At 51.4% G+C, this 19,566-nt stretch overlaps 1 protein-coding gene across 3 annotated transcripts in view; it reads right to left on the bottom strand.

The window, feature by feature from the left end:
• The window catches only part of PICK1 (protein interacting with PRKCA 1), a 135,176-nt gene that overhangs the window by 79,931 nt on the left and 35,679 nt on the right, over nt 1–19,566 (bottom strand). For all 3 annotated transcript variants that reach the window (XM_029590150.1, XM_029590151.1, XM_029590152.1), the window contains exon 5: nt 5,057–5,123. In XM_029590150.1, the coding sequence (XP_029446010.1) occupies nt 5,057–5,123 (67 nt within the window). The remainder of the gene's footprint in view (nt 1–5,056; nt 5,124–19,566) is intronic.

The raw sequence follows: 19,566 nt of genomic DNA, 5'->3' as shown, positions 1-19,566 counted from the left end.
GCCGAAAGAACCCAATTGAAATTCCAAGCCGGACAGGGAGGACGCAAGGGAGGATGGAGATGTTTAGCCCCTTTCAGGAAACGGGCTATATCCGGGTGAAGAGCCAGGGAGGATCCCCCGACCTTCCCCCGCAAACAACCAAGTGCCGCCACTTGGACCCGTAGGGAACTGCACGCCAATCCTCTGGCCAGTCCCGCCTGGAGGAAAGCCAGAATATCAGGGACCGCAACGGTAGTGGGATCCAAACCTCGCTTCACACACCAATCCTCAAAAACTACCCATACCCTGACATAAGCCAGGGACGTAGACTGCTTCCGGGACCTCAGTAGCGTAGCAATAACTGCGTCTGAGTAACCTTTTCTCTTCAACCGATTCCTCTCAAAAGCCATGCCGCGAGACAGAAGTGATCCGCATCCTCCAAACAGACGGGGCCCTGATGAAGCAGCCCCGCGAACCCCTGAAGACGAAGGGGAGCCGTCACCGACAACTGTATGAGGTCTGCGAACCATGGACGGCGTGGCCACTCCGGTGCCACCATGACCACGTTGGACGGGTACAATTCTATGCGCCGCAGAATCTCGCCGATCCTTGGCCATGGGGGAAACACGTACAGCAGCACATCCGTCGGCCAAGGAAGCACCAACGCATCGACGCCCGCTGCTGCCCTCTCTCGACGCAGACTGTAAAAAGGCGGAGCCTTCGCGTTGTGCCACGTGGCCATCAGATCCATGTGGGGAACTCCCCACATCCTGCAGATGAGAAGAAACACTTCGTCCGCCAGTTCCCACTCTCCGGGATCTAGACGATGCCTGCTGAGAAAATCCGCCTGCACGTTGTCGACCCCGGCAATGTGAGACGCTGTTATGCTGCTGAGATGTTGTTCCGACCAGGCCATCAACATTTGCGCCTCTTCCGCCACCAGTGGACTTCTCGTCCCGCCTTGACGATTGATGTAGGTCACGGGGATGGCGTTGTCCGACAGTACCCGGACCGCCTGTCCCCGCACCAATGGTAGGAAGGCTTGGAGAGCCAGACGGACCGCTCTGGTCTCGAGGCGGTTGATGGACCACTGAGCTTGCGATTCTGACCAAAGGCCTTGCACCAACTTCCCTAGGCAAACTGCTCCCCAGCCGGAGAGACTGGCATCCGTGGTCACCACTGACCAATGTGGAATGAGAAGGGATACGCCACAGGACAGATGACTTGGATCCAGCCACCAAAGAAGACTGGATCGTGCCGGACCCACAAGCGGGAGCGGTGGGTAGAAATCCTCCGAAATCGGCTTCCAACGGGACAGCAAAGAAGACTGCAATGGCCGCAGGTGAGTGAACGCCCAGGGTACCAACGCGAGCGTTGAAGCCATAGGGACGGCGAAGAGACAACAGACGCCTCACCTGAGATTGCAGCTTGCATATCCGATCGACTCTTGTGGTAATTGACCACCCAGCCCAGGGACTGCAAGAGCTGGAGGACCCTGTCCACCGCCCGTCGACACTGACTCTCGGACTTCGCCCGAATCAGCCAATCGTCAAGGTAAGGATGAACCAGGAGACCTTCCCGTCGCCGCTGCGCCGCCACTACCACCATCACTTTCGTGAATGTCCGAGGCGCCGTTGCAAGGCCAAATGGGAGCGCCCGAAATTGGTAGTGCCTCCCCAGGATGTAGAACCTCAGAAACTGCTGGCACGATGGCTGAATGCCCACGTGAAGGTACGCCTCCGTGAGATCCAGAGAAGCCAGAAATTCGCCCGGACGCACCGAAGCGATAACTGACCGAATCGTTTCCATTCTGTAGTGGGGAACGCGAAGACATCTGTTTACTCCTTTCAGGTCCAGAATTGGTCTTGAAGAGCCGTCCTTCTTGGGAACCACGAAGTAAATGGAGTAACGGCCCGTGCCGCGCTGATCGACAGGGACGGGGGATATGGCCCCCAAGCTTTCCAGCCGACGGATGGTGTCCAACACCGCCGCCCTCTTCCCGGAGGCCTTGCAGGGCGAGACCAGGAATTTGTCCGCTGGGATGCGAGCAAGTCTAACTCGTAGCCGTGGCTGATCACGTCGAGGACCCATTGATCCGACGTCACCCTGGTCCACTTCTCAAGGAATAAGGTTAATCGCGCCCCTACATTTGGAACGGCGTGCTGCGGGCGCGACGAGGGGTGGACCGGCCAGACTTCATTGGGAAGGCTTGGCCCCTGCACCCGACGGGGCTCCTCCTTGCCTCCCGTAACGTTTCCCACGAAAGGACTGCTGCCACTGAGTGTTCTGGGAAGAAAATGGCCTATACGAAGGTCCGGCGGATCTTTGAGGGCGCGATTTCCTGGGCCCCCGGTATCGGGACCAGGCCGGAAAAGAGGACCGCGCTCTGGCCCTATCCTCGGGCAGCTTGAATGCCCTGTTCTCTCCCAGAGAAATCATCAAATCATCCAGCTCCTTACCGAACAACAACTTTCCCTTGAAAGGTAACGAACCCAGGTGGGCCTTGGAAGAGCCATCTGCTGCCCAGTTGCGCAGCCACAGGAGACGGCGCGCTGAAACTGCTGCCACCATGGACCTAGCCGAAGTGCGCAGAAGGTCGTGGAGGGCGTCAGCTCCATAAGCTATTGCCACCTCCAATCTAACAGCCTGAGACGTCTCTTCCGCAGACAGGCCCGCATTCGCCTGAAGGACTTGGGCCCAGCGTAAACTAGCTCGCCTGGCGAAGTTAGTGCAGATTGTGGCCCGCGAAGTTAGTGCAGATTGCGGCCCGCACCCCTAGGGCGGATACCTCAAATATCTTCTTGAGCTGCACCTCGAGCTTCCTGTCTTGTAGATCCCGAAGGGCCGTCGCCCCCGTGACCGGGATAGTGGACCTTTTCGTCACCGCGGAGACCGCTGAATCCACCTTTGGAAGTCGAAGAAGTTCCAGCGCCTCCTCCGGGAGCGGGTAGAGCTTGTCCATGGCCTTGCTGACTTTCAACCCTAACTCCGGGGTATCCCACTCCCGGAACAAGATATCCGAAGAAAAATGAAAATGAAAAGCCACCGCCGGTCCCGTGAGACCTCGCAGAACTGGATCCATATTGGCCTCCTGGCGGACCACCACGGGTGGAGCCTCTATCCCCAGCTCCTGGAGGATGGCCGGGATGAGTGGCGACAGTTCCTCTCTGCGGAACAGGCGGACTACCTTGGGGACATCCCCGTCCGCTGCCTGTGTACCTTTTCCCGCGCCGGGCTGGGCGGAATCATCCGCCCCCGACGCCTCGGCCCCCCTCGGGGACTCTTCGGGATCATCATTATCCGCCGTGGAGGAATCTTCTGAGTCTGCCTCCTGGGGTACGCCTCGGGGCCGCCGTTTCCCTCGCGAGGGAACCTGGGCGCGCACCGCGGTATTTTTTTTTTTTTTTTTCTCTTCTTTTCTTTGCCTTGCGCTTTCTCGGTGGGGCCTGGTGGGGGCCCTCCTCAGAGCCTCCCCCCTCGGGAGCGCTTGCTACGCTTGTACTTAAGTACCTTGCGCAGCAAAACCGCGAAATCCTCCGAAAACGACCCCTAGTCAGAAGAATCGGCCCCGGAATCCCCCCGGGGCCGAAGCCCCTCTGCGACGACCCCTCCCGCTGTGCCCCGCTGCGGGGAAAACGCGGGAGGTAGAGCCGAATTGCCCGCCGCGGTCCGCGTGAATTCCCTGCCGGTGGCCCAAAATGGCCGCCACTCCCGCGCTGAGCGGGAAAATGTCCTGAGGCCTATCTAATTGGCCTACCCCTCGCAGCGGCGAACGCGCGCTCCGGGCCCGAGCCCCTCGCGATGCCCCGGACGTTCCTTCACCGCCCGGGACTCAGGCCGAGCAGAGGCCCTCCAGGGACAAACGCGCGCGCGCCGATCCACGGGCTTGCAGGAAGAACCGCGCGGCATGCCGACGAACGCGGGAAGAAAAAACTGAGGCGCGCGTCAAAATTAATAAAAACTAATTCGGCGACCTTCCCCCCTGCCAGCGGCGCCCCCCCGCGTGAAAAACAAAGGAGTAGCAACGCCGAAGCAACGGAGAGCCGGCCGCAACAAAATAAAACAGGAAACTTTTTTTTTTTTTTTTTTAAACGCTGACGCTGGTCGCTGTCCCGGGTCCTGGAGCCCTAGTCCTGCAGGGGTGAGTGAACCGGGCTCCCCGGTGTCACCCCTGAAGCTGCCACTAGCCCAGCCGGGTCCTCGACCCTGGCAGCGGCCTCAACCGGGGGAGGGTAGTCCCCTCAGGACCTCTCAACTCCCCTGGGAGGCAGGGCACCTGGGACTAAGGATTAAAAAACAAACCCCAAATTGGTCATAAAACAACTAGGCCTAACAAAAACTAACTCAAAATTCAAACCTGACTAACCACCAGAATCAGGTCAGGCAGGGCTGTGACCGGACCTGCACCATCTACTGGAGACAGAGTAAGACTGAGGGGCTGTGACTGGCACAGGGGCATATAAGGCTCCGCCCACAAGTTTTAGTCTGTCTCCATCTACTGGTGCGGAGTCACAACCCAGGTGTCCTGGACTGATCCTGGTACGTACAGGGAAAACTCAGTTATATTCCACTGCCAACCCAACAATCCCTTTGCACCTCCAGTGTTTGGGTTCCTCAGGTAGGAGTGCTGCTATTGTACTGCTCTCTGCTTCTAATGGCACAGGTACCTCAAGAATTGCTCTCATGGGACACTCACATAGTCCAAGTTGGTGAAAAAGCAGCATACAAAGTAGCTCTGAAGTAGTTGCAACCTAGTCTTTGGGCACCCAGGGTCAAGAAGCAGATCTGGCAGGAGATTGTGCATAACACATGACCAGTATTTCTTCCAGTCATCTCCCACTTACAGCTCAAGTGCTATATGAAAACATGGAAATGGCTCTGCCAGAGTCTAGCATTGAACTTACATTAGGACTCTCACCTAGCTAAGTGAAGTGCTAACCAATAGGATATTAAGCTAGAACCCATCTTTATGTGCTTTACTAGGAGTGCAGACAATAACCACTAATGACAAAAACTAAATTTCAGAGAGGAAGAGTGAAGGACAGGGTGATAGGGAATGAAATAAAAAACCACATACCAATGTCCAAAGACTTCCCTTGCTTAGGATCAGCTTGCAGCTTATTGTAATGAATGGTGACTTCAGCCTGGGAAGAACAGGAAAACAAAGAACCACCACCTTTAAAGTCTTCAGTGAAAACTGAATTTTAACCACAGCTCTGCCTAGGTATGTGTATGCAGTCATAAGCAAGTCATTCCAAGCAAGCCATCCTCCAGCACCTCAGCTTCCTCAAATGCAAACAAGCAGGGGCAGCAGAATGCCTTTTTGGTTGTGGGGACCAAGTCAACCAAGCTCCACCCCCTTCCTCTGTTTCCCTTCCCTCCCACCAGTCTCTCTCTCCCACCCTCTCCTCCCCCATCTACCACTCTCTTCCCCACTCCCTCCCTATTCCTCTGCCCTATCTCCCTTTCTCTCTTCCCCTAGGATCCCCCTTCCCCATTGATCAGTGACAGGAGGAGCATGATCAATGGTGCCTTGATCACATTCTCTTCCTTGTCTGCCACCTGGACAGATTGCTGTTTTGAACTACAGAACTGTACGGAGTCCCATGTAGTTCAAAACAGCAGTCAGGCCCAGAGCTGCAGAGGTGGAAGATGCAGCTAACGCATCACAGCTCTTCTCTTCCCAACCCAGACCCGGATTTCCTGCAAGTCTGCAGGAAAGGCCAGGGCTCCTATGGCCCACCCTATTCAGACACCTAATGCAAACAAGTTACACACCATTATGCAAGAACAGGTTTCTGCTCTCACCAATTTACATGTTATGTTTCACTGATGTGTTGACATGACAAGGAAGCAATAAAGCCTGAGACTGAGGGCATGTAACAACCTGGCTGAATTAAAAAGGTATGGACATGCAAGAAAGCTAGGACTCTTAGCCTGATGATTTATAGTTCAATTATTATTGTTTAATAAACATGCCATCCTGAACCTTTGACTATAAAGGAGAAACCATGATGGAAAAATGACACCTCATTTTTAGGAAAAATATCTCATAACAAGGAATGTTCTGACAAAATAATTTTCACCCAAAACTCTTGGGTAAACTGCTGTAAATCCTTTTCATTTTGAATCAATACCCCCATAAGATAAATGGGCCACACACACAATCCCTCACCTCAAGGATGAGAATGGTAAATGTAAACATATTTGTTAATTTCCTTTCTTTGAGTCCTGAAAAACCAGTCCAAACAAGTGGAATTATGCTTGCTCAACAGCAGATGGAGGCAGAGAACATCTTTTATTTCTGACTTTATGTCTTCCTATATAAACTGATGTAGAAGGACAGGATGCCTAAGCTTTCACTACTTTTGGGTTTAAAGGACCTTTCCTCATTATACTCAACTGAGGGGGAAAAAAATAATACAAATAATTCTGAATACTTATCCAGAATGTCACAACAGGGCCCTCTGTTTTTCCCTCTCTGAAGTTCTGCTTCACTCTACCCTGCAAATGAAAAAGAGAGGAAATTCCTTCTTCTTATATCAGTCTTTCCTTATCCTTCTCTCATTTGCTCTCTTTTCTCTTTACTTTTTTCTTTTAATATAATAAATCCTGGTTGGGCTATAGACTAGTCTATGAGGACTCAAAGAAAGGAAATTACATAGAAACATGGAAATTAAGGCAGAAATTAAGGCAGAAAAAGACCAAACGGTCCATCCAGTTTGCCCAGCAAGCTTATGGTAGTATCTGCCGTGCTATACAGGTCACCTCCATACTTAGTTTCTCAGATTATAAAAGTCAGGTTCCTTGTTTATTGCTGTCTGATTCCAATTCCCCATTATCTCTTGCCGTTTAAGTAGAGAGCAATGTTGGAGGTGCATCAAAAGTATCAGGCTTATTGGTTAAGGGTAGTAACAGCCACATCAGCAAGTTACCCCCATGCTTATTTGTTTCTCCAGATCGTAAAAGTCAGGGTCCTTGCTGGTTGCTGACTGAATCCAGTTCCCTTTTTCCTCTTTTCTCCCTGCAGTTGAAGCAGACAGCAATGATGGCGCTGCATCAACAGTGTAAAGGCTTATTGGTTAAGGGTAGTAACTGCCGCACTAGCAAGTTATCCCCATGCACTTTTTTTTTTTTTTATTTGCATCCTCTAGCCTTTAGGGATCCACAGTATTTATCCCATGCCCCTATGAATTCTCTCACTGTTTTTGTCTTCACCAACTCCTCCGGAAGGACATTCCAGGCATCCACTACCATCTCTATGAAGAAACATTTCCTGACGTTGGTTATGAGTCGTCCTCCCTGGAGTTTCATTTCGTGACTGACTGATCCGGGTACGTACAGGGAAAGGTTTGTTGATTGTGCATCATTAAAACCTTTCAGATATCTGAAGGTCTGTATCCTATCTCCCTCTGCACTTCCTCTCCTCCAGAGTATACATATTTAGGTCCTCCAAACTCTCCTCATAAGTCATTTGATGGAGGGGCCCCCCCCCTCCCCAAAAAAAATTTTGGCAGCCCTTCTGTGGACCACCTCCATCTGTCCCTTTTGAGATACGGTCTCCAGAACTGAACACAGTACTCCCGGTGAGGTCTCACCAAGGACCTGTACAAGGGGATTATCACCTTTTTCTTATTGATTATTCTTCTCTGTATGCAGCCCAGCATTCTTCTGGTTTTAGCTATCGCCTTGTCACATTGCTTTGTCATCTTCAGATCGCTAAACACTATAAGCCCAAGGTCACTCTCTTGGTCTGTGTACAACAGCCTTTCACTGCCCACCCCCCCAATCACATATAAGAAAATTGGTTCTTACTTGCTAATTTTCGTTCCTGTAATACCACAGATCTGTCCAGACAAGTGGATTTTGCCTCCCTACCAGCAGATTGAGTCAGAGAAACAAAACCTTGAGGCACTGCTACATAACAGAGTGTGTCACCTGCAGTCCCCTCAGTATTGAGGTGCCCAAGCCAAGATGTAACTCCAAAACCCATTTCTCGGGCTAAGAGGAAAAACTAGAGAGTTGAAAACCTCCAAAAACTAAATCAGAAAAACCCAAACCATGATCAACAACTGCCCAAATACCCTGAAAGGCAAACCACCAGTTGGAAAAAAATATAGTCTTTTGGTAGTGATAGGATTGGTCTCTGGACTGATTTTTGGTTATTATAGCCCTAACAAATCTTCTTGCAAGACAGAGCCTGTAACTCCGAAACCTGACTGGCCGAACAGAAGGCCACCAGGAACACTGCCTTCAGAGTCGCTGTCCTCAAAGGCTCAAACGGAGCCCGACACAAAACTTGGAAGACCAGATTAAGGCTCCAAACTGGACATAACTTCCGGACCGTAAGTTGCAAATGCTTGACCTCTTAAGAAACGAATCACATCCAGACACGAGGCCAAAAACCTGCCTTGCCATTTGTCCCTAAGAGAGCCCAAAGCTGACACTTGAATGCAAAGGGTACTGTAGGCGAGACCCTTAGACAAGCCCTTTTGCACAAATTCCAAGATGAGAGGAACCTCCACTGACAGGGGATTCACCCGTCTCTGATGTCACCAAGACTCAAACGCCCTCCAGATCTGAATATATGCCAAAGTGGCAGGTCAAAGAGCTTGGAGAAACATGGAGATAACCTGCTCTGAATAACCTTCCAGGCACAGCTGCCACCTTGCAAAAACCAAGCCATGAGATAAAAGTGATCCTCTCGATCCAAAAATATGAGCCCCTGATGCAGCAACTTTGATAGATGAGCCAGCCGAAGGAATCCGACCACTGCCAGATGCACCAGATCTGCAAACCACGGACACCGCGGCCACTCAGGCACTACCAACACCACGGAACTTGGATGCGCCTCAGAATTTGACCGACCAGAGGTCAAGGAGGAAACATGTACAGTAGGATCCACGATTACCAAGGGCACACTAGAGCATCCAGGCCCACTAAACCAACCTCTTATGCAACTGAGAAGCCTCTTTATCTTTGCGTTGAACAGTGTCGCCTTGAGGCCCAGCTGGAGAACACCCCACCAGGCACAAATGCAGTTCCAAGCCTCGTGGGACAACTCCCATTCCCCCAGGTTCAGTTGCTGCCTGCTGAGGAAATGTGCCTAAACGTTTTCCGCCCCTGCAATATGAGAGGCTGCTATTCCCTCGAGATGGCGCTCTGCCCACCTGAACAAACACCGTACCTCCACAGCTACCACCCGACTATTCGTCCCACCTTGACAGCTGATGCACGCCACCATTGTCGCATTGTCCAAAAACACACAAACCTGCATCTGTGGTGACCACCACCCAGGCCGGGGGTTTCAGGTCCATTCCCTTCATCAGATTGCGCTGAGACAGCCACCAATAGAGACTAGACCTGGATTCTCGCAGCAGGGGTAATGAAAGATGATATTGACCCAGCAATGGGTTCCACCTGGACAGCAGAGCATGCTGCAGAGGTCTCCTGTGCGCAAATGCCCATAGAATAAAATCTAACATGGATGCCATGGAACAGAGCATTTGAAAGTAATCCCAAGTCACTGGCAATGTAAGACGAAGCAGGCGTATCACCTGTGCCTGCAACCTCCTCACTCTGTCTTCCGACAAGAACACTCTGCCCTTCCTAGTATGGAATAGAGCTCCTAGATACTCCAAGGATTGGATCAGAACCAGATGGCTCTGACATATTTATGACCCAACCTAGTGATTGCAAGGTGCTCATCACCCGCAGAAGCTACCCCTCGCACTCCTCCTCAGACTTTGCTCGAATGAGCCAATCGTCCAAGTATGGATGAATCAGAACTCCTTCCTTGTGTAGGGCTACAGCCACCATCATCTTGGTGAAGGTTCGTGGCACTGTCGCCAGTCTGAAAGGAAGGGCCCGAAACTGAAAATGTTGACCCAGCACTATCTAACAAAGAAACTTCTGATGGTCCATCCGAATCGGAATATGAAAATATGCCTCTCCTCACGTCCAGGGTCGCCAGGAACTCTCCTTTCCGGACTGCTGCCACAACCGTGTGCAGTGTCCTCATACGAAAATGCAGCACTCAAAGGACCCTGTTCACCTTCTGCAGGTTGAAAATGGGAAGGAAGGTACCCTCCCTTCTTGGGAACCATGAAGTAAATGGAGTACCTGCCTTGCCCTTGTACCTCCCGTGGCATGGACACTATGGCACGTAGATCCAGTAACCTTTGCAGCGTCCACCACACAGCCTACCGCTTGCTGCGAGAGACCACGTGAGACTTGAGAAAGTCCTCACTAACTGGGCACAAAAATTCAAGAGAGTGTAGACGTCTCTTATGACCTCTAGCACCCAACAGTCCAAGGTAATCCTGGTCCATTCCACATAAAAGCTGGACAAGATGCCCCTACGGCTTCTATGCAGGAGTGGGACACCCTGGCTTCCTTGTGTTGACTTTCCACCACCGGCCCCCCCTGACCGGCACCATCGCTAGAGCCTCTATGATCTCCATGAAAAGACTGCTGGCGGTTGCCCGACAGCTTGACGAATGTGTTGGAGGTGGTCCTACCAGACCGAAATCTCCTCCAATACCTGAAATGGGTTTGAGGCGGAAACACCTTCTTACTACTGCACTTATCCTCAGGCAGCCTGTTACCCTTAGATTCGCCCATCTTCATCAGCTAATCCAAATCCTCCCTAAAGAGAAGCTTCCCTTTGAAAGGGAGTTGACATAGCTGAGCCTTTGACCACATGTCCGCTGACCAATTGTGCAGCCAAAAAGCCTGTGGGAATGCCATTGCCGAGACCATACTCCTGGCTGGCGTGCAAACCAAATCATAGAATGTATCAGCTACATAAGCTACCCCAGCCTCTAAATGAGCTGACTGCAGGGCACCATCTCCTGTTGAAGGTGGATCCTGTGCTTTCTGCACCCCACACAGACAGGCCCTCTGCATTAAGCTGGCACAAAACGGCGGCCCAAAGACTCAGCACAGGGACCTCAAGCATCCACTTTAGGTGAATCTCCAACTTGTGGTCCTGCACATCCTTCAAAATGGCAGCCCCCGCCACTGGGATGGTCACCTTTTAAGTGACCGCCGACACTGCAGCATCCACCTTTGGTACCCGCAGTATCTCCAAAGCCTCCTCCATCAGGGGATATAGCTTCCCAACCTGATCTTCTTAGGTAAGGGAAAGGCACTCGGGGGTGGGGGGGCCCTCAGCCCATCCAGATACGGACTCACCCCCTCGCTGTCTGACTCCTCCTAAGTCACTTTAACCCCAATTCCTCCAAGACCTGGGGAATAAACGGACAACTCGAGGATCATCCCCCTCCGATCTTTCATTTGGATCTGGATCACCCTTAGCTACATCCGGGTCCACACCCAGTGCCACAGTCACTGGGTCCACCTCTGACTCCACCCAACGCAGTCCCAGATGATGCAGTAGATCCCTGGATCCACCTACAGCCCTCTTAGGCTTCTTCATCATGGATATGGGAGGGCTGACTCTCGCCAGCTTCCCCTTTGCCCACTTCCTTGCCAGGAAGGCTTTATGCAGCAAGAGGATAAATTTTGGCGAAAATCCCTGAGGGCCATCTGTCCCTGCTCCAGGCTGTCGTCGGCATCCCCCCTCAGAGTCCCCCTGAACCACAGGAGAAAACAGGGGAGGGGAATCTCTGGGTTCCCTAGTTAAAAAGGACTCCTGCCCATGGCCCTCTGCAGACCCGACCACTTCGCAGGGCTCCCCTGAATCCCTCAGCTGATGCACCCTGCTGAGGAACCCTCCTCTCCTGAAGCACAACCAGGAAGAGGGAGCAAGAATTCAAGCGTGTAGACTCCAGCCCACATGCACGGCATACTTTTCTGCACGGTTTGGGCATCATACCATGCGCTCCCGCACCAATAGCCGCCCCGTGGCCTGCAAACACCGCCGGCCTCAACTGACACTCTGGCGTGCGCATTTTTTTTTTTAAGCCATGCTGCGCCATATCCTGCGGTGCGAAAAATCAGCCAGGCACCGCCATGGAAAAGACCACTGCTCTCCAGCTCCAGTACAGTCTAGGGACATGTGGGAAAACAAAAGTGGCTGCATCAACTGCTATTGCGCCTCCTCCACCACAGGCCTGGCCAATGCTGCAGCTCCCGGGACACAAATGGACCGGTGCAGTAGTTACCTTCTATCTGCCGAGGCCTGCAGCCCTTGCTGCCTCATGGCCGTACCATCTGCCCCCCCAGCAACCAACTGTTTGCCTTTCTGCTCCTTTCTTTCTCTTTTTTTTTTTTTTTAACTTTAAAATCACAAATACAAAGGCAAAACACACTCACAGGGGTACTTCCCTGATTCCGGGGCCTTGCAGACAGAGGCTTTGCAAGCCCTGCGGGAATCAGTTCCCTGGCTTTCAGGGCCCCCAGCACGATGCAGGTGAGCACAAGGAAGGGTTCCCAATCCCCCGGATGCCTGGCCCAACCTGAAGGTTGGTCTATCAAGGAGCCTAACACCTCAGGGAACTTTCTCCGAAATTCTCCTACTTCAATTTCTCTCTCTCAGACTGCAGGGTTGCACTTCTACCATCTGCTGGAGTCAGAGAAAGGAAAATTGGTTCTTACCTGCTAATTTTCTTTTCTGTAATACCACAGATCAGTCCATACCAGTGAACTTTGAGGCGCTGGTATACACCAAGTGTGCCACCTGCAGCTCCTCAGTATTTATCCATACCCAAGCCAAGAAACGACAGACAAAAAACCATTTAACACCCCAAAAAGGGAAACATGAAAGAAATCCCCTCAAGGGTCAGAAACAACAACAAAAAAAGCCTCAAACCTGAAAACCCCAGGTCCGAACCACGGTTCTTATCACCAAATTGGCATATATCAATTCTGATAGATTTCCTATTATTTTTATTATTATTATCCATGCGCCTAGACCATATTTACATCACTGAACTTTAATACTGTTTCGTTACGCTTCACATAACCCTCTAACTCATATAGATGTCATAATTTTCAGAAGTAACCTTAGAGATTGGCTATATCAGCCACCCTCACTCTCTGTATAAAGTATCCTATCGTTTTTATACTTTTGTTTTCCCTTTCTCTTTTCCTTATCCCCAGTTGCTCGCCCTTGTTAAAATGTAACTTTTGACTCTGCCAATTTCTGCCTCATATTAATATGTTTCTTGGCTATGTTATTGTTAAAACTTTTGTTCGATGTAAACCGAGTTGATTTGATCTGTATCAAGAAACTCGGTATAGAAAAGCCTTAAATAAATAAATAAATAAATAAATTTATTTTTTGGTTTTTATATACCGGCAGTTCCTGTATAAAATACATATCACTCCGGTTCACAGGTAACAGAGATAACTACCGCCGGGTGGCGGTTTACATGGAACATATCAAACAATTGATCTATAATAAAGTAGAAAACAAACTAAGCTCAACTTTGAAAACATAAATAAGGCAAATAAACAAATAAATAGGTAAATAAATAAATGTACAGTGGCTAAGATCCAGGTAAATTAGTTTTTTGGCAGTAGAACCCAGATGGGTCCCTGGGCTGATCTGTGGTATTACAGGAACGAAAATTAGCAGCTAAGAACCAAATTTTCCTTTCCTGTACATACCCAGATCAGTCCAGAACAGTGGGATGGTACCTGAAAGACCCGCTCGTAGAATACTTTCTCCAAAAAGCGCTTGGTCTGGAGCCCTGACATCCAGACGGTAATGTCTTGTAAAGGTATGCAGGGAGGACCAGACTGCGGCCCTACAAATCTCTTCAGGCGACAACAACTGACACTCCGCCCAAGAAGCCGCTTGCGCCCTTCGTCGAGTGAGCTTCTAATCCGGCTGGAACGGATCGCCCCTTGCCAATGTAGGCCAAGCAAATGGTTTCCTTCAGCCAGTGAGCCAAGGAGGCCTTGGATGTCTTTAGACAACCCCTGCTGCAGAAAAGCCAAAACCTTGTTGATCACACCAGGCTTCAAACACCTTCCACACCCAGACGTAAGCCATAGAAGTCAAGGACCGTCTGGCCTGCAGCAGGGTGGAAATCACCTGTTCCAAATACCACTTCATTCGCAACCTCTGCCACTCAAAAGCCAGGTCGTGAGAGAGAAGCGATCCTCCCGATCCGAAAAGATGGGACCTTGACGTAAGAGGTCCGGGAGATGAGCCAGGCGTGACGGACTTTCAGTTGCCAGTTGGATCAGATCCGCAAACCACGGCCTCGGTGGCCACTCCGGGGCCACCAGGATTACTAGATCGTGATGATCTTCTATGCACCGCAGGACTTGACCAATCAGCAGCCAGGGTGGGAAGACATACAGGAGGATTCCGGTTGGCCATTTGCAAACCAGAGCGTCCATTCCCACCGCCCCGACTTCCTTCTTCTGGCTGTAGAACAGATCCATCTTCACGTTGATGCGAGTCACCAAGGAGGTCCAGTTGGGGGGCTCACCATCTGGCACAAATGTGATTCCAAGCCTCCCGGGACAGCTCCCAATCCCCAGGGTCCAGCTGCTGAAGGCTAAGGAAGTCCACCTGCACATTGTCCTAACCTGCTACATAAGAGGCTGCGATTCCTTCCAGATGAAGCTCGGTCCAAGCAAACAGGAGGTGAGCCTCCTGTGCCATGGCCAGACTACTGGTTCCTCCCTGGTGATTCAGATAAGCCACCGTGGTGGCATTGTCCCTTGGCCGCATGACCCAGGAACACCGCCCCCAGCCCTGGAGACTTGCATCCATCGACATGATCACCCAATCCGGGACGTCGAGGGGCATTCCCTTTTGCAAGTTGGCTTTCAACAGCCACCACTCCAGGCTGGACCTGGAGAGGTGACAACAGCAATTGGTACTGCTCCGACACCGGATTCCACTGAGATAGGAAAGGGGAAGACCCCATTGAAGAAGCAGTATGTGAATTGATGGGAAATTCTGCCCATGGCAGTAATTCAGCGCAGTCGTTCTGTCTAGAGTTGACATAAGATCGCAGAAATTGTTTCAGCGTCCTATTCATCCTCTCAGTCTGGCCGTTAGACTGAGGATGGTAGGCAGAGGTTAAATCCAAGGCAATGTCAAATTTTTTACATAATGCTCTCCAAAACTTTGCAGTAAATTGCACTCCTCTGTCGGATAGTATATGTTTGGGCATCCCATGAAGACGGAAGATGTGTTTAATGAATTTGTTGCCAGAGAATGCCAGAGAATGTGGTTCGTGCAGTTAGTATAGCTGTGTTTAAAAAAGGATTGGATAAGTTCTTGGAGGAGAAGTCCATTACCTGCTATTAAGTTCACTTAGAGAATAGCCACTGCCATTAGCAATGGTTACATGGAATAGACTTAGTTTTTGGGTACTTGCCAGGTTCTTATGGCCTGGATTGGCCACTGTTGGAAACAGGATGCTGGGCTTGATGGACCCTTGGTCTGACCCAGTATGGCATTTTCTTATGTTCTTATGTTCTCTCTGCAATGGTCTCAGGTGAGCGAAGGCCCAAGGAACCAACTCCAATGTCAATGGCATGGACCCTAGGACTTGCCGAAAGTCCCACACTCTGGTGATTGGGAGATGCAGTAGAAGATGCATTTGCTGCTGCAATTTGCACATCCTGTCCGTTGTCAAGAACACCCCGCCCAGCAAGGTGTCGAAGTGGCCTCCCAAATATTCCAGGGACCAGGAAGGGGGTCAGATGACTTCACCTCGTTGATCACCCAATCGAGGGACTGAAGGCAATGGGTCACCCGGTGTACCGCCTGCATGCAGTCCTCTTCAGACTTGGCTTGAATCAGCCAATCGTCGAGATATGGGTGAACCATCACCCCTTCTTGCCGGAGGGCCGCTACCATCACGACCATCACCTTGGTAAAGGTGTGCAAGGCTGTCGCCAGGCCGAATGAGCAAAGGCCCACGGGATCAATTCCAGAGTAGATGTCATGGAACTCAGGACCCGCAAATAATCCCAGACTCGCGGGGGTCATTTGGACAATAAGACTTGAATTTGACCTTATAGCTTGACCATACAATCCTCCGTGAGAAGCACTCTGCCCCACTGCGTGTCGAACAGAGCCTCCAGGAACTCCAAAGACTGGGAGGGAATCAGGCGACTCTTGGCGAAGTTGACTACCCAGCCCAGATTCTGCAACAACTGTAGCACCTGGTGTATAGCCAACCGGCAATTCTCTTCCGATTTTGCCCGAATCAGCCAGTCATCCAAGTATGGATGTACCAGGAATCCTTCCCGCTGTAGCTGAGCAGCCACCACCACCATTATCTTGGTGAACGTTCTGGGCGCAGTAGCCAGCCCGAAAGGCAAGGCCTGAAACTGATAATGCTGGCAGAGGATGGAGAACTTCAGAAACCTTTGGTGGTCTATCTGAATTCCGATGTTCAGATAGGCCTCCGTCAGATCTACAGACACTAGAAATTCCCCGTGTGTATGGAAGCAATGACCAACCGCAGAGTCTCCATGCGGAAGCGACGGATTTGAAGACATCTATTGACTCGCTTCAAATAGAGAATGGGCCTGAATGTTCCTTCCTTTTTTGGTACTACAAAATAAATGGAGTATCGGCCCTTCCGCTGGGGGAACCAGTACAATTGCGCCGAGATCGAGAAGACGCTGCAAGTTCTCTTTCACCGCCCAACGCTTTGCTGTGTAACCGCACGGGGAGACCAAAAACTGGTGCCGGGGACGGCGTGCAAAAGCCTGCCTCCTACGACCGGCACTGAGGAATGGACCGGCCGCACATCATTGCGGAGTCTTAGCTCCCTGCGCTGAAGAGGTACCGCCCGGCCTGCTGAAACGCCTCCCGCGAAGGACTGCAACCAAGTCTGTGGTCTACTGGTGTTCGGCCTAAAAGAGGTAGCCGCCGAGAGAAGAGCCCAAGACCTCCGATTCCCATGGAAATGAGAACACGAAGAGAAGGAACCCCTTGACCTGGGTCTATCTTCTGGAAACCGATGAACCTTATTCGCCCCAAGAGATTGAATCATATCCTCAAGCTCCTTCAAAACAGCAACTTGCCCTTAAAGGGCAGAGAACCTAACTGGGCCTTGGAAGAAACGTCCGCTGCCCAGTTTCTCAGCCAAAGAAACTGACGCGCCGAGACCTCGGAAACCATAGACCTGGCGACGTCCTCAACAAATCATAAAGGGCATCAGCACTATAAGCAATTACAGCATCAAGCCAACCCGCCTGATTAGCTTCCTCTTCAGATAGCGCTTCACTGGCCTGCAGCTGCTGCACCCAGCGAAGACCTGCCCTCAAAGCAAAATTGCTGCACATCGCAGCTCAGACCCCCAGAGCCGAAACCTCAAAATTCTTCTTGAGCTGCAGTTCCAACTTCCGGTCCTGTAAATCCTTCAGGGCCGTGGAACCTATAACCGGGATAGTGGTCTTTTTTGTAACCGCCGAAACCGCAGCATCAACTTTTGGAACCCTGAGGAGCTCTAAAGCCTCCTCTGGTAAAGGATATAGTCTATCCATTGCTTTAGAGACCTTCAATCCCAGATCCAGGGTGTCCCATTCCTAGAACAGCAGGTCTGTAGCAGAAAAATGGAAAGAGAAGTAGGCCCCTCAGGCCCAACAACACCGGATCGGTAGCTCCTAACCTGGAATCTTCCTGCGGAGCCTCGATCCCCAATTCCCCCAATATGGTGGGAATGAGTGGCCCAAGCTCCTCCCTTCTGAAGAGCCAGACCACCTTCTGATTGTCACCTTCAATGCCATGTGATTCCCGGAGAGAACCCTTCTGCGGTTTGCCATCCCCCTCCACCACCCCCCCCCTCGGGGGCTGGGATGGAAGATCCTGTTCATCCGTGTCTGTGGAATCAGATGTGTCCTGCCTGCCCTGCGACGCCCCTGACCTCAAGGGACGCTTTGAGTTTGGTGCCCCCACGCACCCATCAGCCCTGGGGCACTTTCTGGACTTAGCAGGCACCTCCAAACCAGCAGATTTGCCTTCAGAAGTCTTATTAGCCCTCCTAGCCTTAAAAGCCTTGTGCAAAAACAAAATAAAATCAGAGGAAAATGAGGAGTCTTCGTCAATGGTATCCCCCACGGGGTCCGCTCCCTGATCAACAGGGTCAGAAACCACTCCAAGCTGCAGCCCTAATAATGTTTTTGATTCGCCGGAGCCAGGCGCTGCAGAGATAGGGCAGGTGGGGGGAATCTCCCCCCCCCCCGCCATTGTAAATTGTGCCGCTGAAGTGCCAGGAGCCAAGATGGCACCCGTTCCCGTGCTCAGCAGGAACTGGAGAGAAAATGGAGGAGGCAAGTCTCCGAACACGTGCGAGGTCAAGGTGACCGAAAAAACAACCCCCCCAGCTGCTGCCGAAGTACCCTCAACTCCAGACAGGCAGCCCGAGCAGAGGCAGTCTTGGGACATCCGCGTGAGTGCCAAGTCACACACGCAGCAGGAAGACCGTCTCGACATGCCGCTGAGCAAACAGAGAAAGGCAGGGATTTAAAAAACAACAACGGCGCGAAAACAACCCGCAGCAGCGAGGGAAGGGAGAATATCCTGCAAGAATTAACAATGAGCACTAGCTGCTTGAGCACTGAGAAATTAAATTTACTTTTTTTTTTTTTAAACCAACTTGCCTCCTCCGGGTCCTGGTCCCTCCTGGAGTGAGTGAACCGGGCTCCCCGATATCACCCCAGGTGCTGCTGTATAAAAAGCGATAGGGTCCTCAATCCCCAGCCACAGCTGCCTGCAATACCAGGGGGGATAGTCCTCTCAAGACCTGACAACCCCCTGGGAGGCTAAAGGATCCTTCACTGCTGAAGAGATTTTCACCTTTTTTTTTTTGCAACAAACCTATCTCTAACTAAATCCTTCAAAGCCAACTAAGTAAACCCCTACAGACTGTGAATTTTGCACCTCCAACATCTGCTGGAGACAGAGAAATACTGACGGACTGTGGGTGACACCTCAGGGTATAGGGCAGAGTCTGTCAAAACTTCTCTGCTCCATCTGCTAGAGGGGAGGCAAAACCCAGGAGTCTGGACAGATCCGGGTACGTACAGGGAAATAGGCCTTATGGAGGAGCAGGATAAACTCTGGCAAGAAGGGACAGGAGCCGTGAGGAGAGCTTGCGGTTGTAATAATGCAGGTGGAGGACTATGTCCCCCCTGTCTCCCAACAGGATCCGGGTGGACCAGGGAAAGCCGAAGAGCAAGGTCCCCATCGACCCCCAAAAGCGCAGGCAGGCCTGACGTGGATTCCAATATGGCTGCCGTTCCCGCGGATATGTGCACTGAGGGCTGCATGCGGTCTGTGCCTGCTGAACTCGCGGCTGCTGCGCAGGCCCCAAATTTCCTCCATTTAGCAGGCACCGGGAGATTGCAAGGTCCCTTCCCTCCCGAAACGCAGGCAGTACAAAGTCCGCGGTGATTTAGCAGCACAGAAGCTGGCCCACACGTGCAACAAGCCAACCCCTTCCCTATCAGAACGTGAGAGAATTGCTAGCCCTGTGCCGAAAAAAACACCCCAAGAAAATAAAACTAGCTGGGAGGAGGGGGGAAGAGAAAGCCATCTTTACCGCTGCTACCTGCTCCGACAACCTGTTTCCTCTCTTTTTTTTTTTTTTTAAATTAAACTTTAAGCTGCCTCACTACCGTCCCTGCTCCCAGCACTGA

This window comes from Rhinatrema bivittatum, chromosome 2, assembly GCF_901001135.1.
Source record: "Rhinatrema bivittatum chromosome 2, aRhiBiv1.1, whole genome shotgun sequence".
Classification (NCBI taxonomy): Eukaryota; Metazoa; Chordata; class Amphibia; order Gymnophiona; family Rhinatrematidae; genus Rhinatrema; species Rhinatrema bivittatum.
This window is presented reverse-complemented; position numbering and strand designations above follow the sequence as displayed.